General features: G+C 32.9%; 1 protein-coding gene across 1 annotated transcript; it reads right to left on the reverse strand.

Annotated features, from left to right (window-relative positions):
- Positions 1-1,970: 1,970 nt before the first annotated feature.
- Positions 1,971-15,996, reverse strand: LOC134690379 (beta-1,3-glucan-binding protein-like). The gene is made up of 12 exons (XM_063550355.1): positions 15,856-15,996; positions 13,556-13,636; positions 12,917-13,033; positions 12,033-12,151; positions 10,855-10,929; positions 9,756-9,822; positions 8,656-8,826; positions 7,712-7,789; positions 7,388-7,502; positions 6,495-6,566; positions 4,207-4,333; positions 1,971-2,179 (listed from the first exon to the last, which is right to left on the reverse strand). Exons 1-12 carry the CDS (start codon positions 15,959-15,961, stop codon positions 1,982-1,984), a joined length of 1,326 nt encoding a protein of 441 aa, XP_063406425.1. The 5' UTR covers positions 15,962-15,996; the 3' UTR covers positions 1,971-1,981.
- Between the last annotated feature and the right edge of the window lie 2,011 nt (positions 15,997-18,007).

Genomic DNA, 18,007 nt, shown 5'->3' on the forward strand with positions numbered 1-18,007 from the left:
GGTCAAATTCCATAAAGAAACTACATGGATTAAACGTGAGGATTCCGAATATGGCGAAAATTCGAAACAAGAAGAGTGTCTGAAGCACGTTGTATTTCTTAATTAACTAAATTGTGTTATACTTTACAACATGTTTTTCATTTGATTATGTATATTGTTTGATCATCTGCATCTTCCTCTTAAAAATGAAAAAAAAGTATAGTAAGTTTGCAGTAAAAAATGAAAAAAAGTGCAATATAAACAAGACTGTTCTAAAAATAAAGCAATCAACAAAAAATACATAGAAAACCAAAGATGGATTCATATGAACCAAAACAACCAAAAAGGCAAAAAGGCGGCAAGTGCATATTCTCAGGAAGCATAAACAGTTCCTGCTCCAAACTTGGCAACCGTCACGTGGCGGCTTTCGGATAATAACTTTTAAAAGTATCTAAAATATGATGTCAAACAAGATACGCTTATGTGGTTTATATAAAAAGTTTTTTTTTAATTCAAATACGTCTCCCTCAAGAATCATTTGCCTTTTATTTTCACATGTTTGTCAACCAGAGGATATTTAAAAATTTCAAGTACAAAAATATAGCATGAAAATATCACCACAAATGAACGTCTGATTAAGACATCGTACTAGTAAGATTACATACAAAACTTAGGGTAAATGCTTGAGATTTTACAGTTGGTCGAGATAAACAGAATTGATGTTCCTGTTTTTGACATCCTTAATTGCGTTGTAATGACGAAGACTTTAAGTTAGAATAGTCAAATGTATAGGTTCGTGTAAAAAACAAAAGAAACCAAACGCATAAAAATAATAATGGTACCAAACTTCAAAAAATTTTAGTCACACGGTGATATCTTTTTTAACAAAAATTGAATACTTAATAGTATACATAGTTCATTTAATTATCGAATAAAAACATACTTTCGTGTGCTTTTTCTAAAGTTAATGAGGTGATACGGTGCTTTTTGTCCGCAATTTGCTTTTTGTCCGCTTTTGCTTCATGTCCGATAATTTTGCTTTTTGACTTTTCAAATTTAACTTTTTTGTTTGGAACATTAATACGAGCGATTTGTTTAAAATCGTTTCAAATATCTCGTTAATACCAGTTTGTTCAAAATTTTAGTATGAAAAACGAGAAAATGAAGATCTCATAAAATAGATATACAGAAAACCATACTTGTATTTAACCGACATAAATGTGCTGTTTGTTTGAAACGCCAGATGATCACGGGACAACACTCCGAAAGGTAGGTATTTCACTCATACCCAAACTCTGAGCCTACCAGCATAATAATAAACCGATTGTTTATACACTCTTGGCCTCGTTGTTTAAGTTTTGAGCGTTTCAAGTGAGGGTAAATCAAGAAAAACGCCTCCGACTATGTATTCAAATTAAGAACAACATTAACAAAGTGTTACATGTACATGCACATGTACTTTAACTTATTCATGAACAGTACTATCATGTCCCAGTTCTCCTGATAATGACGATTCTCCTGATAATGACGATTCTATTGTCCGTTGAAATTCATGGCAGCCTTCATGTGTCAAAGTTTCTTAAAGGCAGCCAAAACAGAGTACAAAATAATAAACCTCCTGCAATTTGAAATATTACAAAACCATGACATCAGGTCTTGTCCGCATTTATAATTCCTACACCATTAAAGGTCTTCATGATCCTCAGCATGCTGGAGAAACTAGACATAATGTTTGTTCCGTATGTACTTAATAACAATTTCCTGATGACAGCAATCCTGATTATCAATTATAAGAATCAAAATATAGCATTATATTTTTCAACCGTTCGACCAACATGGGAAATAATTGATCATGCCCCAAATCGCATAATTGATGTTCATTAAAACAAAAAAAGTATTTGGTGGAAATTTGAAAAATCAAAAACGAACTCTGCTTTTATGAATGGTAAGAAAAGTACAAAACACATTTAGATTTATTATTGCAAATACATCACACATGTAATTAAGCCTGAACCATTTCGATGTAGTCTATTTGCATTGCAGAGTTATCCCCATGCCATGTTGACAACCAGTCTCCACGATGATCCCAGAATTCTCTTTCCTTCCTTGGAGACGAATTGCTCCATGGTCTCGTGTGGTCATACTGACATCCAGACGAGAAAAATCCCCCGCCGACAGCTACATTTAATATCAAATGGAACTGAAATGGAATTATACTTTAAAATAAATGTGATGTCCTTAAGATTTAATAAAAAACTGTTTGATGATTGATAAAGAACCCGTGGAAAATCTTTATGCATATTTTCATTATGTGCTTGTTGAAGGCCGTACTTTAACCTATAATGGTTTACTTTTTAAATTGTTATTTGGATGGAGAGTTGTCTCATTGGCACTCACACCACATCTTCCTATATCTATTTAGGAGAACAAACATTTCCTGTTATTTGTGTAGGTATCTACATGTAGTTATCATAATAGAAGATAATATTAACCAAATCTTTTTTGATTTTAGGAGCAAAATTATTATATATTGTTTCAGGTGATTCAAGAAAGAATATTAAAAATATTTAAAAGTCTAAAACGAACATATTTACCTTGTCAAATAATAGTTGGCACTGGCTACGGTTACATGGAAATGTAACAATAATAAAAATATTATTGTTACATTGGAGACTAATTGCCGGAATGCAAAGTTGGGTAAGGAACCGATTAATTACGAATGTAACAATAATGATTGAGGCTACGGTTACATTGCGTTATTGTTACATGAAAAACAGCAATATACACTGGATTTATCAAATTTAAATCTTCTATAGTTTTGTTGCTTAATTCTTTCATATTTACCAAATCATACTTGTAATAATGACACATAATAAATATTATTATTCAACAAATTGTGTTTGAATAGTTTTATGTATTAATGGTTTTGATGTTCTTAAAGATACTGTCCCAAGTCAGGAGCCTCTGGCCTTTGTTAGTCTTGTATGATTTTTAATTTTAGTTTCTTGTGTATAATTTGGACTTTAGCGTAGCGTCCATTATCACTGAACTAGTATACATATTTGTTAAGGGGCTTGCTGAAGGACGCCTCCGGGTGCTGGAGTTTCTCGCTACATTGAAGACCCATTGTGGCCTTCGGTTGTTGTCTACTCTATAGTCGGGTTGTTGTCGCTTTTAAGTTGACACATTACCCATTTCCATTCTCAATTTTACTTCAGATAAGTAGTGTCAAAGGCGAAAATTATGGGTCAATCGTTTGTTGTTGGGAACCGAGTCAGGGTGAGAAAAGTGTCCTTTTCTCGGTATTTAACCTACACTCATAACTGTCATTTTACTTTGAACAAAGGATGAGGAGATTCCTATTACCAATTTAGTTTTGGGTGAAAAATTTAAAACTTTGGATTGGTTTGAAACGAATTTGATTTAATAATAGGACACAAATTTCATACACTTGATACAACTATACAAACGCAGTTCTGAAAAAATGATAAATCGAAAGCAAAGTTTGCTAACTGTGAACTTCTGTATACATGTATCCATGGAGGACGTAATTTCGTTTCAAAATCAGATGGAGCTGAAACCAAAGGTACCTTTTTTCCTTTTTTTAAATCTATACACCTATATACAAATATTGTTTGGAGAGGTTTAATAAAAAAAAAACTGTATCGGGCTTTAAAATGCTCCAAAAACCACTTACTGGATATGTAGAAACTGTCATTGTGAATAAAAATAGATCAAGAAATTGCATCATAATAATTGTATGTATTGTAAATATAAAATAAATGTTTTCAACTTTTATTATATAGTACATATTAATAGTCCCATCGTACATTGCCGTTTTTTCATGTAATAATAACGCAATATAACCGTAGCCTCAATACTTATTGTTACATTCGTAATTAATCAGTTCCTTACCCAACTTTGCATTCCAGCAAATAGTCTCCAATGTAACAATAACATTTTTATTATTGTTACATTTCCATGTAACCGTAGCCAGTGCCATAATAGTTTCATATTATCGAAGATCTAAGAATGATGACGTACATGTATTTATTTAATCTATAATAATACAAATTCAACCTATAGTATTATATCGCAGTCACCGACAAAAAATAAGGTATTTACGATAAAAAGTAAACGTTAAAATCATGTAGATAATTACCACTTTGAAACGCATCATACAGCATATTAGTATATTTGTAGAATTACAAGCGTATATAAACTTACCGGTTGATCAAAAGGTGCATTCCTGCCTCCGCTTGCCCAGATGTTATGACCACTAAATCCTCCCCAGTTCCAGAATCCACCAGATGGCGTATTTACTTTCAATACTTCGTGGCCATCAACAGTTGTTCTGATAAATAAAAAAACACCACATTTAGTCTTTGTGAAAGAGAGGATAACACCCATTAGTTAGTTACATGCAATTGATCTATAATCATTCAGTATTATTTATGCAAGTTATGTACATGTATATACTAAGCGATTCTAATTTTTCATTTATCAACTAAATTAAACTTCAAAAACAGTGTTTTAGAATACATATCATTATCTGAAAGTCTCTTACAAAACATACGAATTCAGTTTTCAGGTATTCCCTATGTTTGACAAAAGGACAATTTGCGATATTTAAACGATAAACCGCGACACACGAATCTTTGTCCCGGTTGGACGTCCTTGGTTTTATAAATAATTCAACGCCTAAAAAAAAAAAAAAAATAGTAGGCCCAAACATAATAGATATAGGAAGATGTGGTGTGAGTGCCAATGAGACAACTCTCCATCCAAATAAAAATTTAAAAGTAAACTATTATAGGTTAAAGTACGGTCTTCAACACGGTGCCTTGGCTCACACCGAACAACAAGCTATAAAGGGCCCCAAAATTACTAGTGTAAAACCATTCAAACGTGAATGTTTATTTTAATTGATTAATTTATAGGCTAAAATAGTCCAAACAATCTAGGGTAGAAATGTAACTTTTGATGTCACTGTGGTGTTACAAATGTATAAACTGTTATACATGTATGTGAACTTGACATCATTGATCCATTGTGCATTTTACACATTTTTTTACAAATTATATACTAAAGTACATGAATAGGCAGAGATCCACCCGAAGAACAGTTCAATATAAATATATCTTTGAATAAGACACTTTCTAGGGTTTTGTCAATCATGCTGTCTATGTCTTAGCTGGTATATTAATCAGGAGATTTCAAGCTGATCCAGTTTTGGATTCTGTTCTGGATCAAGACGATCATTTCGAGTCCTTTTCAAAAGGTTTTGAAATTTTCAGTAATCTAGATGGTTTGATGATTGACGTCAAGATTTCTTATTTAAAGTTAATATATTTCTTCTGTTTATGACCTTGCTCGTCCTGAACATTCATGAAATGTTTGCTCCTGAACGTTAATTAAGAAAACAACAATTGATCATGCAGTTATGGCAATGACTCATATCGAATTTGTTCAAAACATATAAATCCGTTATAATTGATCAAATATACAAAACTGATATGTTTATGACTGCTTATTACAATGTAAGATCACAATAATAGTTTGCACTAAATTGTTTAGATTATAGTGGACTAATCATTTTGACAAACGTTTTCTTATCTCGTATGATCTGAAATCTAGGTCATCAATCAAGTACTGGTTTGACGACCTAACACTTCCATCCATAACATATAGTCAACCTTTTAAAATATTAGGCAATCTAGAAATCAGAAGATATTGACCTATATATAAAAGGAATGATAATACCTAATGAATGGAAGAATAAGGTCATTGAGACAAATATAATATCCACAAGGAACAAAATAAAACATAAATTAATGGCGATAGGTCACCCACAGCATGGCCTTCACAAAAGCGTACAATCTATACAACATACATGTATGCAGCTATAAATGGTCCCAAAATATGACAAATGTAAAACAATTCAAACGAGCAAAGTAACGTTTAGTTTTGTGACAACAGATACTAAATTCAACATTTGATGCTAATATACATGTAATAACATTGACTCTTCTGTACAAAGGTTTGAGTTCAAAATAACTGTATTCAATAAGTCGGACGATGAAATACATAACATGTAACATTTTACGTGACAGAACCATTCAAATTGAATAAAACTGGCGTATTTAAATCCGATAATTTTAAACGGTTCGGGTGGAAATTTTCACTGAATTGTTGGAAGGCGGCAGTTAGAGAGGCACCCAATATCAAAATGAGAAATCTAGAGATCGCTATTAAAACTTAGATTAGTGGAAATTTTGGTCTTTATTTCTCTGTCTTTTTTTTCTCGTCAAGGTGTTGCCAGCTTGTTTTCGACTTATGAGTTTGAATATAACATTGTCGCATTAAATTAATAGCCCTCTAAATTTGATAAAGATTTCAGATCTCATTTTTACTGTCATCAAATTTTCAAAATTTGTTAAATACTTACAATGTACCATCAAACTAAGAAAGACTAGCAAGTCAACAATACATGTATAATAGGTACTTTAAGTTACCTTATATGGTTTGCATCCCATTCCAACTTATATGTATGCCAGCCATGCCAATCTCCGCCATCATGCTTGTCCCTGGTCAAACAAATACAATTGAGAATTAAAATGGAGAATATGCCAAAGAGACAGCAACCTCAACAAAGGGCAGAAAACAGCCCAATGCCACTTATTGGTCCTCAACAAAGGTTGGGCTCTTATTTAAAATGTGGTGCATACTGAATAACCCTCACAGCGGGTTATTTTAAAGTGTGCACCACATTGTTTATGTTATTTCGAATAGAACGAAAAAATATTACAGTCATTGCTTATAATTTAATTCTCAATTCCATTTAAATTATTGCAAAAGGTTGATGACTTCATGGTCACATGACAAAATTATATATATGAGCTGATAGACAAAATAAGATTAAAATAGAATCATATTCAAAACAGTGTGGTCCTGGCCATTGATTGACGACCTAAATTATCCCATTGACAGGGACAGATTAGGTGAACGTTTGTCTGTAACGACACTGCTCACTACTTACTTATTATAGAATTTAAACTGTAGGGTCACCAAAGGTTCTTAAACGCCTTTAATAATGAAATAATCCGAAAAAAAATAATCAGGAATAACCTTTATGTTTTGATTTATATTATTGATATAAATCATAACATCGTGTTATTCGTGATAAATTTTTCGAAATACTTTATTTAGGTATTGAGAACCTTTGGTAACCCCACAGTTTAAGTGTCTTTAACAAGTACAAAATGGTCGTTACAGACAAACGTTCACATAATCTATCTCAGTCAATGGGATAATTTAGGACGTCAATCAATGGACACAGCCACACTGTTTTGCATATGATTCTATATGAGCTGATAGACAAAAATAAGATTAAAATAATGTTACCAACCGTTCTCCATGCGTTTTCCCGTAAGCATTGTGGTTTGATGAAGGACCCCAGTGAAGTGTGGATGATACCTCTCCAACACCGTGATCGTTACCGCCGCACACAGCCTTCTGGTTTCCTGCAGTTATATTATTTAGATTAATCAGTTTAATAATTTTCAAATAAAAGTAGTGACAAATTAAGTAATCTTTTTAAAGATAGAATATATAAATCTATGCGTCTTCAAAAATTACGTTGTCTCGTTAATACTTGCACCCTACGTCATATTTAATTCACACAGACTATATATAGAATATTCCATAACTCTTTACATAAAAATAACCTTACCACGCGATTCCATGATATCAATTTCCCCAGAACGAGGCCATCCACCATAATGCCAGTCACGTGGCAACATCCATATTGCTTTGAAAGAAACAAGATCGTCTCATGACACACAATTTCTTTAAATAAGATTTTGTATTGGTTTGCAAATTATTCAATATTTCAATATGCAGAAACAAAATGGAATGCATTAGGGTAAATAACTTTTATTCGTATATATTTGATTTAAGCATCAGTCTACCAAACTGCAGTGCATGTACAAAAACCATGTAACATGCTAAATTTGAATCATGTGTTATGATTATGAATGCTTTATTTGTACAATTACGTAACTTAGAATAGAAAGAAATTTGTGAACATTTATTTATTCACTTTGAATCATAAATAATTCTAAATATGTTATTTCACTTGTTAAAATGGACAGCCTGAACAGACTTACAAGGCATGAGTTTTTAATATAGTGGTTGTTGTACGTTAATGCATATCATACTTGTTTTTCATTTATTGTTTGTTCATACATCACACCGATATTTTTCTCGTTTGAATTTGATGTAAATTTGTTCATTTTTTAGCCTCTTTACATTTCCTACTGTTGAAGTCTGTAATGTGACCAATATGCTATAACTTCTATATCATGTTGTCACTGGGCTTGTTTCATTGGCAATCATACCATATTTTCTTCTTTTTTTCAATCATTAGATCAATTATTATAGAATAAGTTGTACACAAACCATCATGGTTTAGATTGTTAAAAACTACAACTTTCTTCAGTTCGTTCATCAACCCGAAGTTGTTACATGAACATGGTGGCCTTCTACTTTTTTCTGTTTCTTTGACACATTACCCATTTCCATTCTCAATTATGCATATAAAATAAATGGTTTGCCTGTCACCAAAATCCAACAAAAACATTCCAATCAAATAAAAAAAAATATATATTCAAATACCTGGCCACAACCAGTCTCCTTTCGGAATGATAGCTCTAACCGTTACAGTTCCGTATGTTATAACTGCGTTTGTTGTAACTTTTCCTGACATGATTGGATTGAGTACATTGCCATTCACTGCTGATTTGTCACATCCCCAGTTATCACCCATCGTACAATAACCGTACATTTCTGTTAACGATAAAATGGAAAACATTGAATTATAACAGTTACATGTACTTAAACAGTGAATGAGAATAATTTTAAATTTGGATGTAATACGACCTGTTATCAGCCGAACGTTTTTTTCTTAAAATGAACTTCCCTCATATTCACACTAAGAAATGCTTACTATTTTACATGTAGACTTTTTCTTTCTATCAGCCCCTACATAGACATAATTGTGTCATATATCAGAATGAAACATGTGAGGAGAAACATAAACAAAAGAGACTTGATACAATAATGTATTAGTCTAAATTATTTGGAAAATAGAAAGCAAAATATAAATATCAGGGGAAGGGTGGGCTTTCCCCGAGGTTACATAGTGTCATTGGTCTGCGTCGAATTAAACTGTTTAAAGACATCCATGATATTGTGGTTATATTTATGTACTAAAAATGAACTTCTCTCATATTCATACTAAGAAGTGTTGACTATTTTACATGTAGACTTGCAAACTTTGAACCAGGAATGAGATCGACCCTGCTTCCCTACGCTGGTGTTATATGTACATGTATGTGCCGGTCTCAAGTCAGGAGCCTGTAATTCAGTGGTTGTTGTTTGTTTATGTGTTACATATTTGTTTTTCGTTCACTTTTTATACATACTAGATAAGGCCGTTAGTTTTCTCGTTTGAATTGTTTTACATTGTCATTTCGGGGCCGTTTAAAGCTGACTATGCGGTTTGGCCTTTGTTCATTGTTGTTGAAGCCCGTACGGTGTCCAATTATTTCTGTCTCATTTGGTCTCTTGTGGAGAGTTGTCTCATTGGCATTCATAGATATAGGGAGATGTGGTGTGAGTGTCAATGAGACAACTCTCCATCCAAATAAGCACATTTTTTTTCATATATATATTCATAGATTTCAAACGTCGTTTGATACGTAAATTCCCCTTACCTTTAAGGTTCATTCGTCCATGGAATAATCTGTTAGTGTCAAAATCTTTGTGGTCAACTGTAAGTGTCTGAAATAAATATCAATGAAATCATTATCTCTGTTAAGGGGGCTCGCGGGTCTAAATCATTTTTTTTTTATTTAATATAGGATTTCCCTATATTTTTCTATAAACGAACTTTATCTTATTCTTAATAGAAAAATGAAATAAAAAAATGGGGTCACCGTTCATTTACGCTCACTATCTGCCTTCGAAAGAAGCATACATTTTTGTTAATGTCCTTTTTTTCTGTTGAACTAATAGGAGAAATATCGGTAATATCGAAATAAAAAAAGAACTTAATTACAGAAATCGCTTAAATTTTACAATTATTTAGTTTATGTACAGCTTATTTGAAAACAACAATAAAAAATATAGGTCACCGATGAGTTAAAAAAGATATTTCAATTTTAATGCCAAAAATGGCATATTTTAACCAAAGGGAGATAATTTGGAGCTTTTTCAGTGATATCAACATTTTAAAGTCACCTGGGGCCAACACGAATTGATTTTTTGGAATGATTTTTGAATCATATGATAAAGTAACAACTACTTAAGGTAGTAAATAAAATTTGTAATGAAAAATTAAAGTTTATTTTTTTTCGGAAAATCTTATACCCGCGAGCCTCCTCAAAGTAAACAGTGGTATAAGACTTTATTTCCAAATAATTAAACAGTTTATACACGGATGAAGTTATTAAAAATAGTTATAGATAAATTTTACATTGGCTAGAGACTCAGGGGGTTGGGTTGAGATATCATAATTTTTTTTTAGTCCTGTACTAATTCAGTAGCCTCTAATCTTTTTTTAGGCCTGTATTTTTTTTCAAATTTAGTTTATTTATATGTTTCGGAGTTAAGTGTGCAATATAAAAATCTACATTGGAAAATAATCACCAAAAATGAATATTCATGCAATAAAAAAAGTATTAAACTCTGTTCGAAGTTTGTATACAATCCTAATTAGTATTGAACAATTTTCAGATGAGTTTTAATAAAAAATTCCCATATGTTCAATGTTAAAAGAAGATCAATGTTAATTGAATACCAAAACTAACTTACTGGCTTCAAGAAAAAATTCCCGTCTCTGGTAAACAAATTGGCATCTTCGGGTACGTAAACCTGGAATTCTCCGTTCTGCAACAAAAGAAGTGCATTGGTGTTGTGAAAACGAAAACTAAATGTTTTAGCTGTGAACCTTGGGTTTTGTGTTATTACAGAAATCTACTTACTGAACTTTCTAACATAATCTAAGACCGTTGCTGTGTTTCAAAATCTGATATCAATATAAAAAATAAGATGTGGTATGATTGTCAATGAGACAACTATCCACAAAAGACCAAAATGACATAAACATTAACAATTATAGGTCAACGTACAGCCTTCAACAATGAGCAAATCCCATACCGCAAATAGTCAGCCATAAAAGGCCCCGATAAGACAATGTAAAACAATTCAAGCGATAAAACTAACGGCCTTATTTATGTAAAAAAATGAACGAAAAACAAATATGTAACACATAAACAAACGACAACCACTGAATTACTGGCTCCTGAATTGAATCAAGCCTTTTGATGTAAATATTGCAAACACGACGTACAGTACTTGCAAAAATAGTAACTGTTATCAGCATGCGTTTAAAACAATATTGCTAACATGGGTCAAGAACAGGATTGAGAAAACAGGCATCTAGACTCTTTTTTTATTTTGGTAAAACTGGTGCTGAGTGAGTTTCATTTTATTCATATTTGCTTTGCTATAAATAGCCATATTTATCGCACTTAAATAGGGTATGTTGAGATGAATATAACAGCAATAAAGGAAGACAAATATTTTTGTCCTCCTGTTTTCAACTTTTTGACAATAAAGTCGGACGAGGAACAGTCACCAGTCACTGTATAATTCTTAGTTTACAATTTATTCTCAATGTATGAAAAACATATCAATTTTGATTCGCTTGAATCTTTCAGCGTTAAGTGTGGTGACCATTTCACTGAATACTAGTATTATCATTTAAGGGTAAGCAGAAGCCCACCTCCATGTGCGAGGTTTTGTTGCTGCATTTGAGACCCATTAGTAGTTTCAGACTGTTTATGTCTTTGCTCTTTGGTCGTATTGGTAACTCATTGACACAATCCTTGTTTCCGTTCTCTATGGTAACCTTCCATTCCCTATACGACCCGCATGCGTTATATTCTGTTTTACTTTGAAACTCCGATGAATGTGTAGTGAATACTTACTCCGCCGCCCCATGCGGTACAATCTATTTTATAATCATTTTTGTTAAATGAGTTAAAATCGTCTCTAAACACAACAGCTCTCGTCATGCTTCTTACAGGCCGTAATGATTCCAAACTGTCTGAAACATTCAATGGTGTAATCTTAATTTATTCAACATTTGTCATACCACAAACCAAATTGGTGGTTTGCATTAAAGGAACAGTGACACAAAACAACACATTTAGGGAAACACACAAGGTCTTTATTAACCATCTTCATTAGCCAAGGGTTACGCTCCACTCCCCTTCTCGCCACCTGCCCAGCAAAGATATCATTATTAGGTTACGATCCACTCCCCTCCTCGCCACTTGCCCAGCAAAGATGTCATTATTAAGTAATAATGGTATCTTTGCTGGGCAAGTGGCGAGGAGGGAGTGGATCGTAACACTTGGCTAGTGATCATGGTTTTAAAAGGAAACGATGTAGTCATAAATCAGGTTAAGTAAGATGTTCTGTCTCGCACGTGTTTTCATACGGAACAGGGTAAAAAAAATGCCCCTTAACACCATTCTTTCTTTCGTATGACTTGTTAAGCTTTTATAAGAATAACGTCTAAGTTAGATTTCCCCCGCCATTTTTTGTTATATCGAATATCTCGTACAGGAATTCTATAACCTATCAATATTTTTAGCTTAATATATTCTCGATCAAATGATCATATTTTAATATCAATTTTGAATTCCAGTGTGTTTTTCTTTCTTATATACTATACTCTCAATTGTCCCTTGCCTAGATTCAGTTCTGAAATTCCAGATATTTTTATGGAAGATGCAGATGGGGGTTAATACAATCTTTATGATTGTTTGTTGTTTATACTCTCGACTTTCATTTTGCATGAACTTACGAGTCTTCCATTCTGTGACTTGTGTATCGTCTTTATAATAAGCCGTTATTCTGTATCGCAAATCTTCGCCAGAGTTAACATTCAGTTCTGTGAATGATAGTTCCCATACTCCGTCATCTGAAAATTTTACATATGGACAAACTGTGAATGCTATATTTTATACAGGAAAATGCATGACATGTTATTTATACAGTACCAAGTCATACTCAGTACTTGCTTTGTCAGACTTAACACGTCAAGATGAATAAATTGGGAAGATAGCGAACAATATTTCAAGTACTACACTTTCCACACTTTATCTAAAAACAAAAGGCGATAATGTGTTATCGGTCCACAAGTACCTACATGTATGAGCCATCAGCATATCAAATATCCTTATCACATCTCATTCTTGAAAACTGACATATAAACACCCTATATCTTTTCGCGATTTTAAACAAACAATAACGCATGCGTGTAATCCCAGCCTTACATACATTAAACACACATTAACAGACGACAATCACTGAACATTAGATTGCAAATCCGTAAGTTCATCGTTCCTATTTGGGTACCTCAAGCATACACAATGTATGTCATCTTACGCTATTTTACTATCCTTGGCACATGTCGTGTCGTTATATTTACATTGTAACTTACCTATGCGCTGTGCATATTTTTCGTAAAATTGTTGCCCTTCTGTTTGGACTTCAATCTTTAAATTGGACAACAAAGGCTCATCTACAAAAATATATCAATTTAATTGAATTAAATTAGTTTATATGAGATTGTATTGATAGTCAACATGAATTCATCAACCTGTACATGTCCCCAACTATTATATATCTTTCTTTAAGTCTCAGACAATGTTGACCTTAACTACATGTAGGAAGAACTTCAAAGATAAGGCTTACTATACGGTATGGATTTGGCTACTGAATTTTGAATGTCGTATAGTGACCTGAACTTGTTAAAATTTGTATTTACAGATTGCTGTCTCATTGGCCATCACACCACCATTCGTATGGAAGTGAAAATGTAAAATGAAAAACAGTTTTCAATTGATTGATATTGACACGACTGATGCCGATAGATACCACACACACTGACGCACATAACTATACAAGTGAACTGTAAATAAACACGAACCCCTTTAAAAAATTGAAAGGGGGGAATAGTGCCCGGGAAGGTAGCATAACATTTCTAAAACACAGCAGTTTTCGAAATGTAACTTAGGCCGTGTTCACATTGACCTAAATTCGGTGTTGTGTTAGTGTAACTCACACGTAAACTAAACACAGTTGCGTTCCCATTGATAAAACTCAATGTTTACATGTAGTTTAAATCATGTTTTATCTACACACAGTCGATAGTCAATGTAGGCCTTGTGTAGGTTAAGTGTACACAAAACTAGGCATTTAGGACATTCGTTTTACCGTGTATATTTTTAAGGAGGAAACTTTTTTTGAGTAAAGTTGATATTTTTGATAATTATTAGTATAGTTCTTTACAGAAATTGTTGTTTAAATTTTGTTAAAAAAAAATAACGTGATTTATTAACCCCTGATCAAGACTCAAAGCAGCATCATTGCTGAACCCATAAGGCAGCAATCAATTGATTTTCGGTGGAGCCTATTATAGTTGAGTATAAAACATAAAGGCACGAGGGGTGGGGCTATGGATTTTGTTTTGGAAAAAAAAATGTTTCCAGTTTTTGGCCCTGAAAAAAAATTGTATGTTTCACCCTCAGCTGCCACTATATATATAATGCTAAAATTGATTTCGACTTGTCACCAAAATTTGTCCTGAAAAAATCTATAGCCCACGCACCCCCTCCCCCCCCCCCCCCCCCCCCCAAAATGAAATAAATAGTTGCTGCCGAATTCATTTGAAAAGGTCTTCCCGAATCGACTTGACGTTCGCAGAAATATTTGCCACTGGTCTTTACTCAAACAACGATTCATGCATAAATGCATGACTAAAAAAGTGTGAGGTAAATGGTATGTTTGTCTAGTATCTCAGATCCGTTAAATAGCACTCAAAATAAAAAAAAAACCTTACCAATTTCCTTTACCAAATACTCCTTGAAGAAGAAATACCATTTGAAACAAACAGAAAAGATAAAAATGTAATGATCCCTAATATCTCAATCTTTTTTTCGGCTGTAAGCACGTTACTAGTATATTAAAACTACTGCAAATTATAAAAATGGCTTTCATAAAGTAACAACCACTTAACTCAAAAAAAGGGGGAGGTGTTTTTTTTTTTTTTTTTATCAGAGAAAGATTTTTTTTCGCGCGTAATATTTATTCCGGTTTTTTTTCGATGCTGGTGATCAAATACTTTTATTCAATATTTAACACTATAATGTATGGGGAAACTCTTGATTCAGATTCTTTTTTTATCATCTGTATGACCAGATTCTTTTTTATCAAATTGGGGATCGGAATATTTCCATCCCCCCTCATTTTGAAGTCAAATGGCCGTTCCCTTACTGCTAGAAAAATTGTCCGAATAATTTGCATTCGGTTCTACGTAATGAACATTTAAATGACACATAGTTTACAAGTGTGAACAAATCTTATGTACAGGTAGCTAAACAAGGTGTATAGATGTGAACAAATGTAATGTGAAACCAGTGTGCATTACGGTAAACTAAATGTAAACATGTTTACTGTACATGGCTTTTGGTGTGAACACGGCCTTAGATGTATAAACACGGGGTTAATTTAATGAAAGCGATTTGTTTAACATTTTCGATGTATCAAATTATCCTAAACTTTTGGGTTATGCATTTTCGATCTAATTTTAATTGGGTCAAAGCCTAAAGTGATTTAGAGATTTAAAGAATACATGCAATTTCATTAAATATAAAAATAAGAAGATGTGGTATGGTTGTCAATGAGACAACTATCCAATTTGGTTTTAACAATAACATGTACGAATAAAGATGGACTTGCCTTTTAGAATAAAGCTGACGCCATCTGACGTAAAAAATCGTATCTCTGGTTTGAAAGCATACGCTAGATTAACAGCTAGAAGCACATTCAGCGCTAATAACCTCATGGCTATCCAATTAATCCGTCGTACAGCGACTACTGTTTATATCTACGGAATCGTTTGATAAGAGAATGTGAAATATAACATTCAGACTGATAGATCACTTAGACATCATTTCAGACCACAACATATCTCCGGTTGAACTTAATATTAAGTAACTGCATCATAAATCCTTGGAACCACGAGGGTGATAATTTGATCCCGGTCAGTTCAGAACAAAAATAAAAAAGGTATTTTTTTGTTACTAACATATTCCAAACATATATGTGCAATGCTGTTTGAAGGGAGACAAGTCTTCGTGTTGAAGACCGTACTTTGACCTATAATGGATTTTCTTTTACAATTTGTGACTTGGATGGAAGAGTTATCTCATTGGCACTCACACCACATCTTCTTATATTCAATTAATAGTTTTATGTTTTAATATAAGGCGTGTCAATTCGTTGTCAGAAAAAATAGGTTTTTCCCAAACGAATAAAGCGTTCAGTTGGATTTCACAATTTAAAAGAATTTTGATTTATTATATAAAAACAAAAAAACAAAAAACAACAAGTGTACATCTGTATGTATATGTGTACGCACACGTAAATAGATGGCATTAATTTGAAAATATGTCAGTGCTACTTTTGTACGTTTACGGACATCCGGGTCACGCTATTCATATTCTATATTTTAAAAGTTGTCACTATGAGATAGGACACAGGTTATACTAGGTTAAAAACCGACACATGCTTCTCCGTATCAAGATATTTCTATGTACATATTGTTCGGTTTTGAACACAGGTGCTTGAGGACAGGATCCTGTATGAGCTCCATATAGTCCCTCCCCCCCCCCTTTTTTTTTTAATCATTTATCTCAGATTTTTCGATATATATCACTTATTTGTACCATATATATACTAATATACCATATTTATACTCTAAATATGGTATATTGGTATATTAGTATATATATGGTACAAATAAGTGATATATATCGAAAAATCTGAGATTAATGATTAAAAAAAAAAAAAGGGGGGGGAGGGACTTTATGGGGCTCATACAGGATCATGTCCTCAAGCACCTGTGGATTTGAACTCCTATAATTTAGAGTTAATATATACCAAGGATTTAATTGATTGCTATTTTACGAAATTTACCTTTGATTTTACTGACTGATAATTTCTTTTATCGCTATTTTGTGAGTTTTTCCTTTGATCTTTTTTTGTGATCATTTTCATACCATGCTTCTCGCTTGAGATGGAAAATTTATCGCTAGAAACTAAGGAGGCCACGGGGCGTTGCTTACGAAATTGACATTGAAATTGACAACCTTGTCATCGGAAGAATAGCGATAAAATGGTTATCATTGGTCATCTCAACTCGATTGCATTTCTCACTTTCGCTGTACCAGCTCAAGCGAGAAAATCAATCTCGTTGAGATAATCAACGATAATCTATAATTCTCGGCACAGAAAATGATATGAAAAATTATCGTCAGAAACTAAGGGCGCATGTGCCCGTTGTCAATGAAATTTACAACATTTTCATAAGTAAAATAGCTGTATACAGATTATCATTGTTCATCTCATCTCTATCAATCTCGTTGTGATGACAAACGATTCATAATTTTTCATTATATAAATATAAAGAGTTATGGTATTGCAAACGATAATTTCAACTATTTAAATTGAGTTATCGTTCTTCTGTCGTTTTCTGTCGATACAAAGTTTCAATGTTAACAGCTACACTAACAATTATTTGACCTACAGCTTCAAAGTATTAAATGGAAAGCTATTGTTATTTGTTCGGATGGCCCGAGGAATAGTACCAGGACTATTTGTCCAGCCAATACAATGCGCATGTCACCTTCATATTTGTGTGCGCGTGATATATTATCTTCAGCAGCACTAGGAGGTAGCACGTTTGTATAATCTTTAGTGTTAGGGTCTAATCTTGTTACTGGTAATTGTAATTGTTGTTTTCTTCAAACTTGTATATAATCCAATTATGGATAACGAATAATTAGAAAATATCATATATATCCGATTTTTTTTTATATAAGAAGAGAGA

Source organism: Mytilus trossulus, chromosome 11 (assembly GCF_036588685.1).
Source record: "Mytilus trossulus isolate FHL-02 chromosome 11, PNRI_Mtr1.1.1.hap1, whole genome shotgun sequence".
In the NCBI taxonomy this organism is placed as follows: domain Eukaryota; kingdom Metazoa; phylum Mollusca; class Bivalvia; order Mytilida; family Mytilidae; genus Mytilus; species Mytilus trossulus.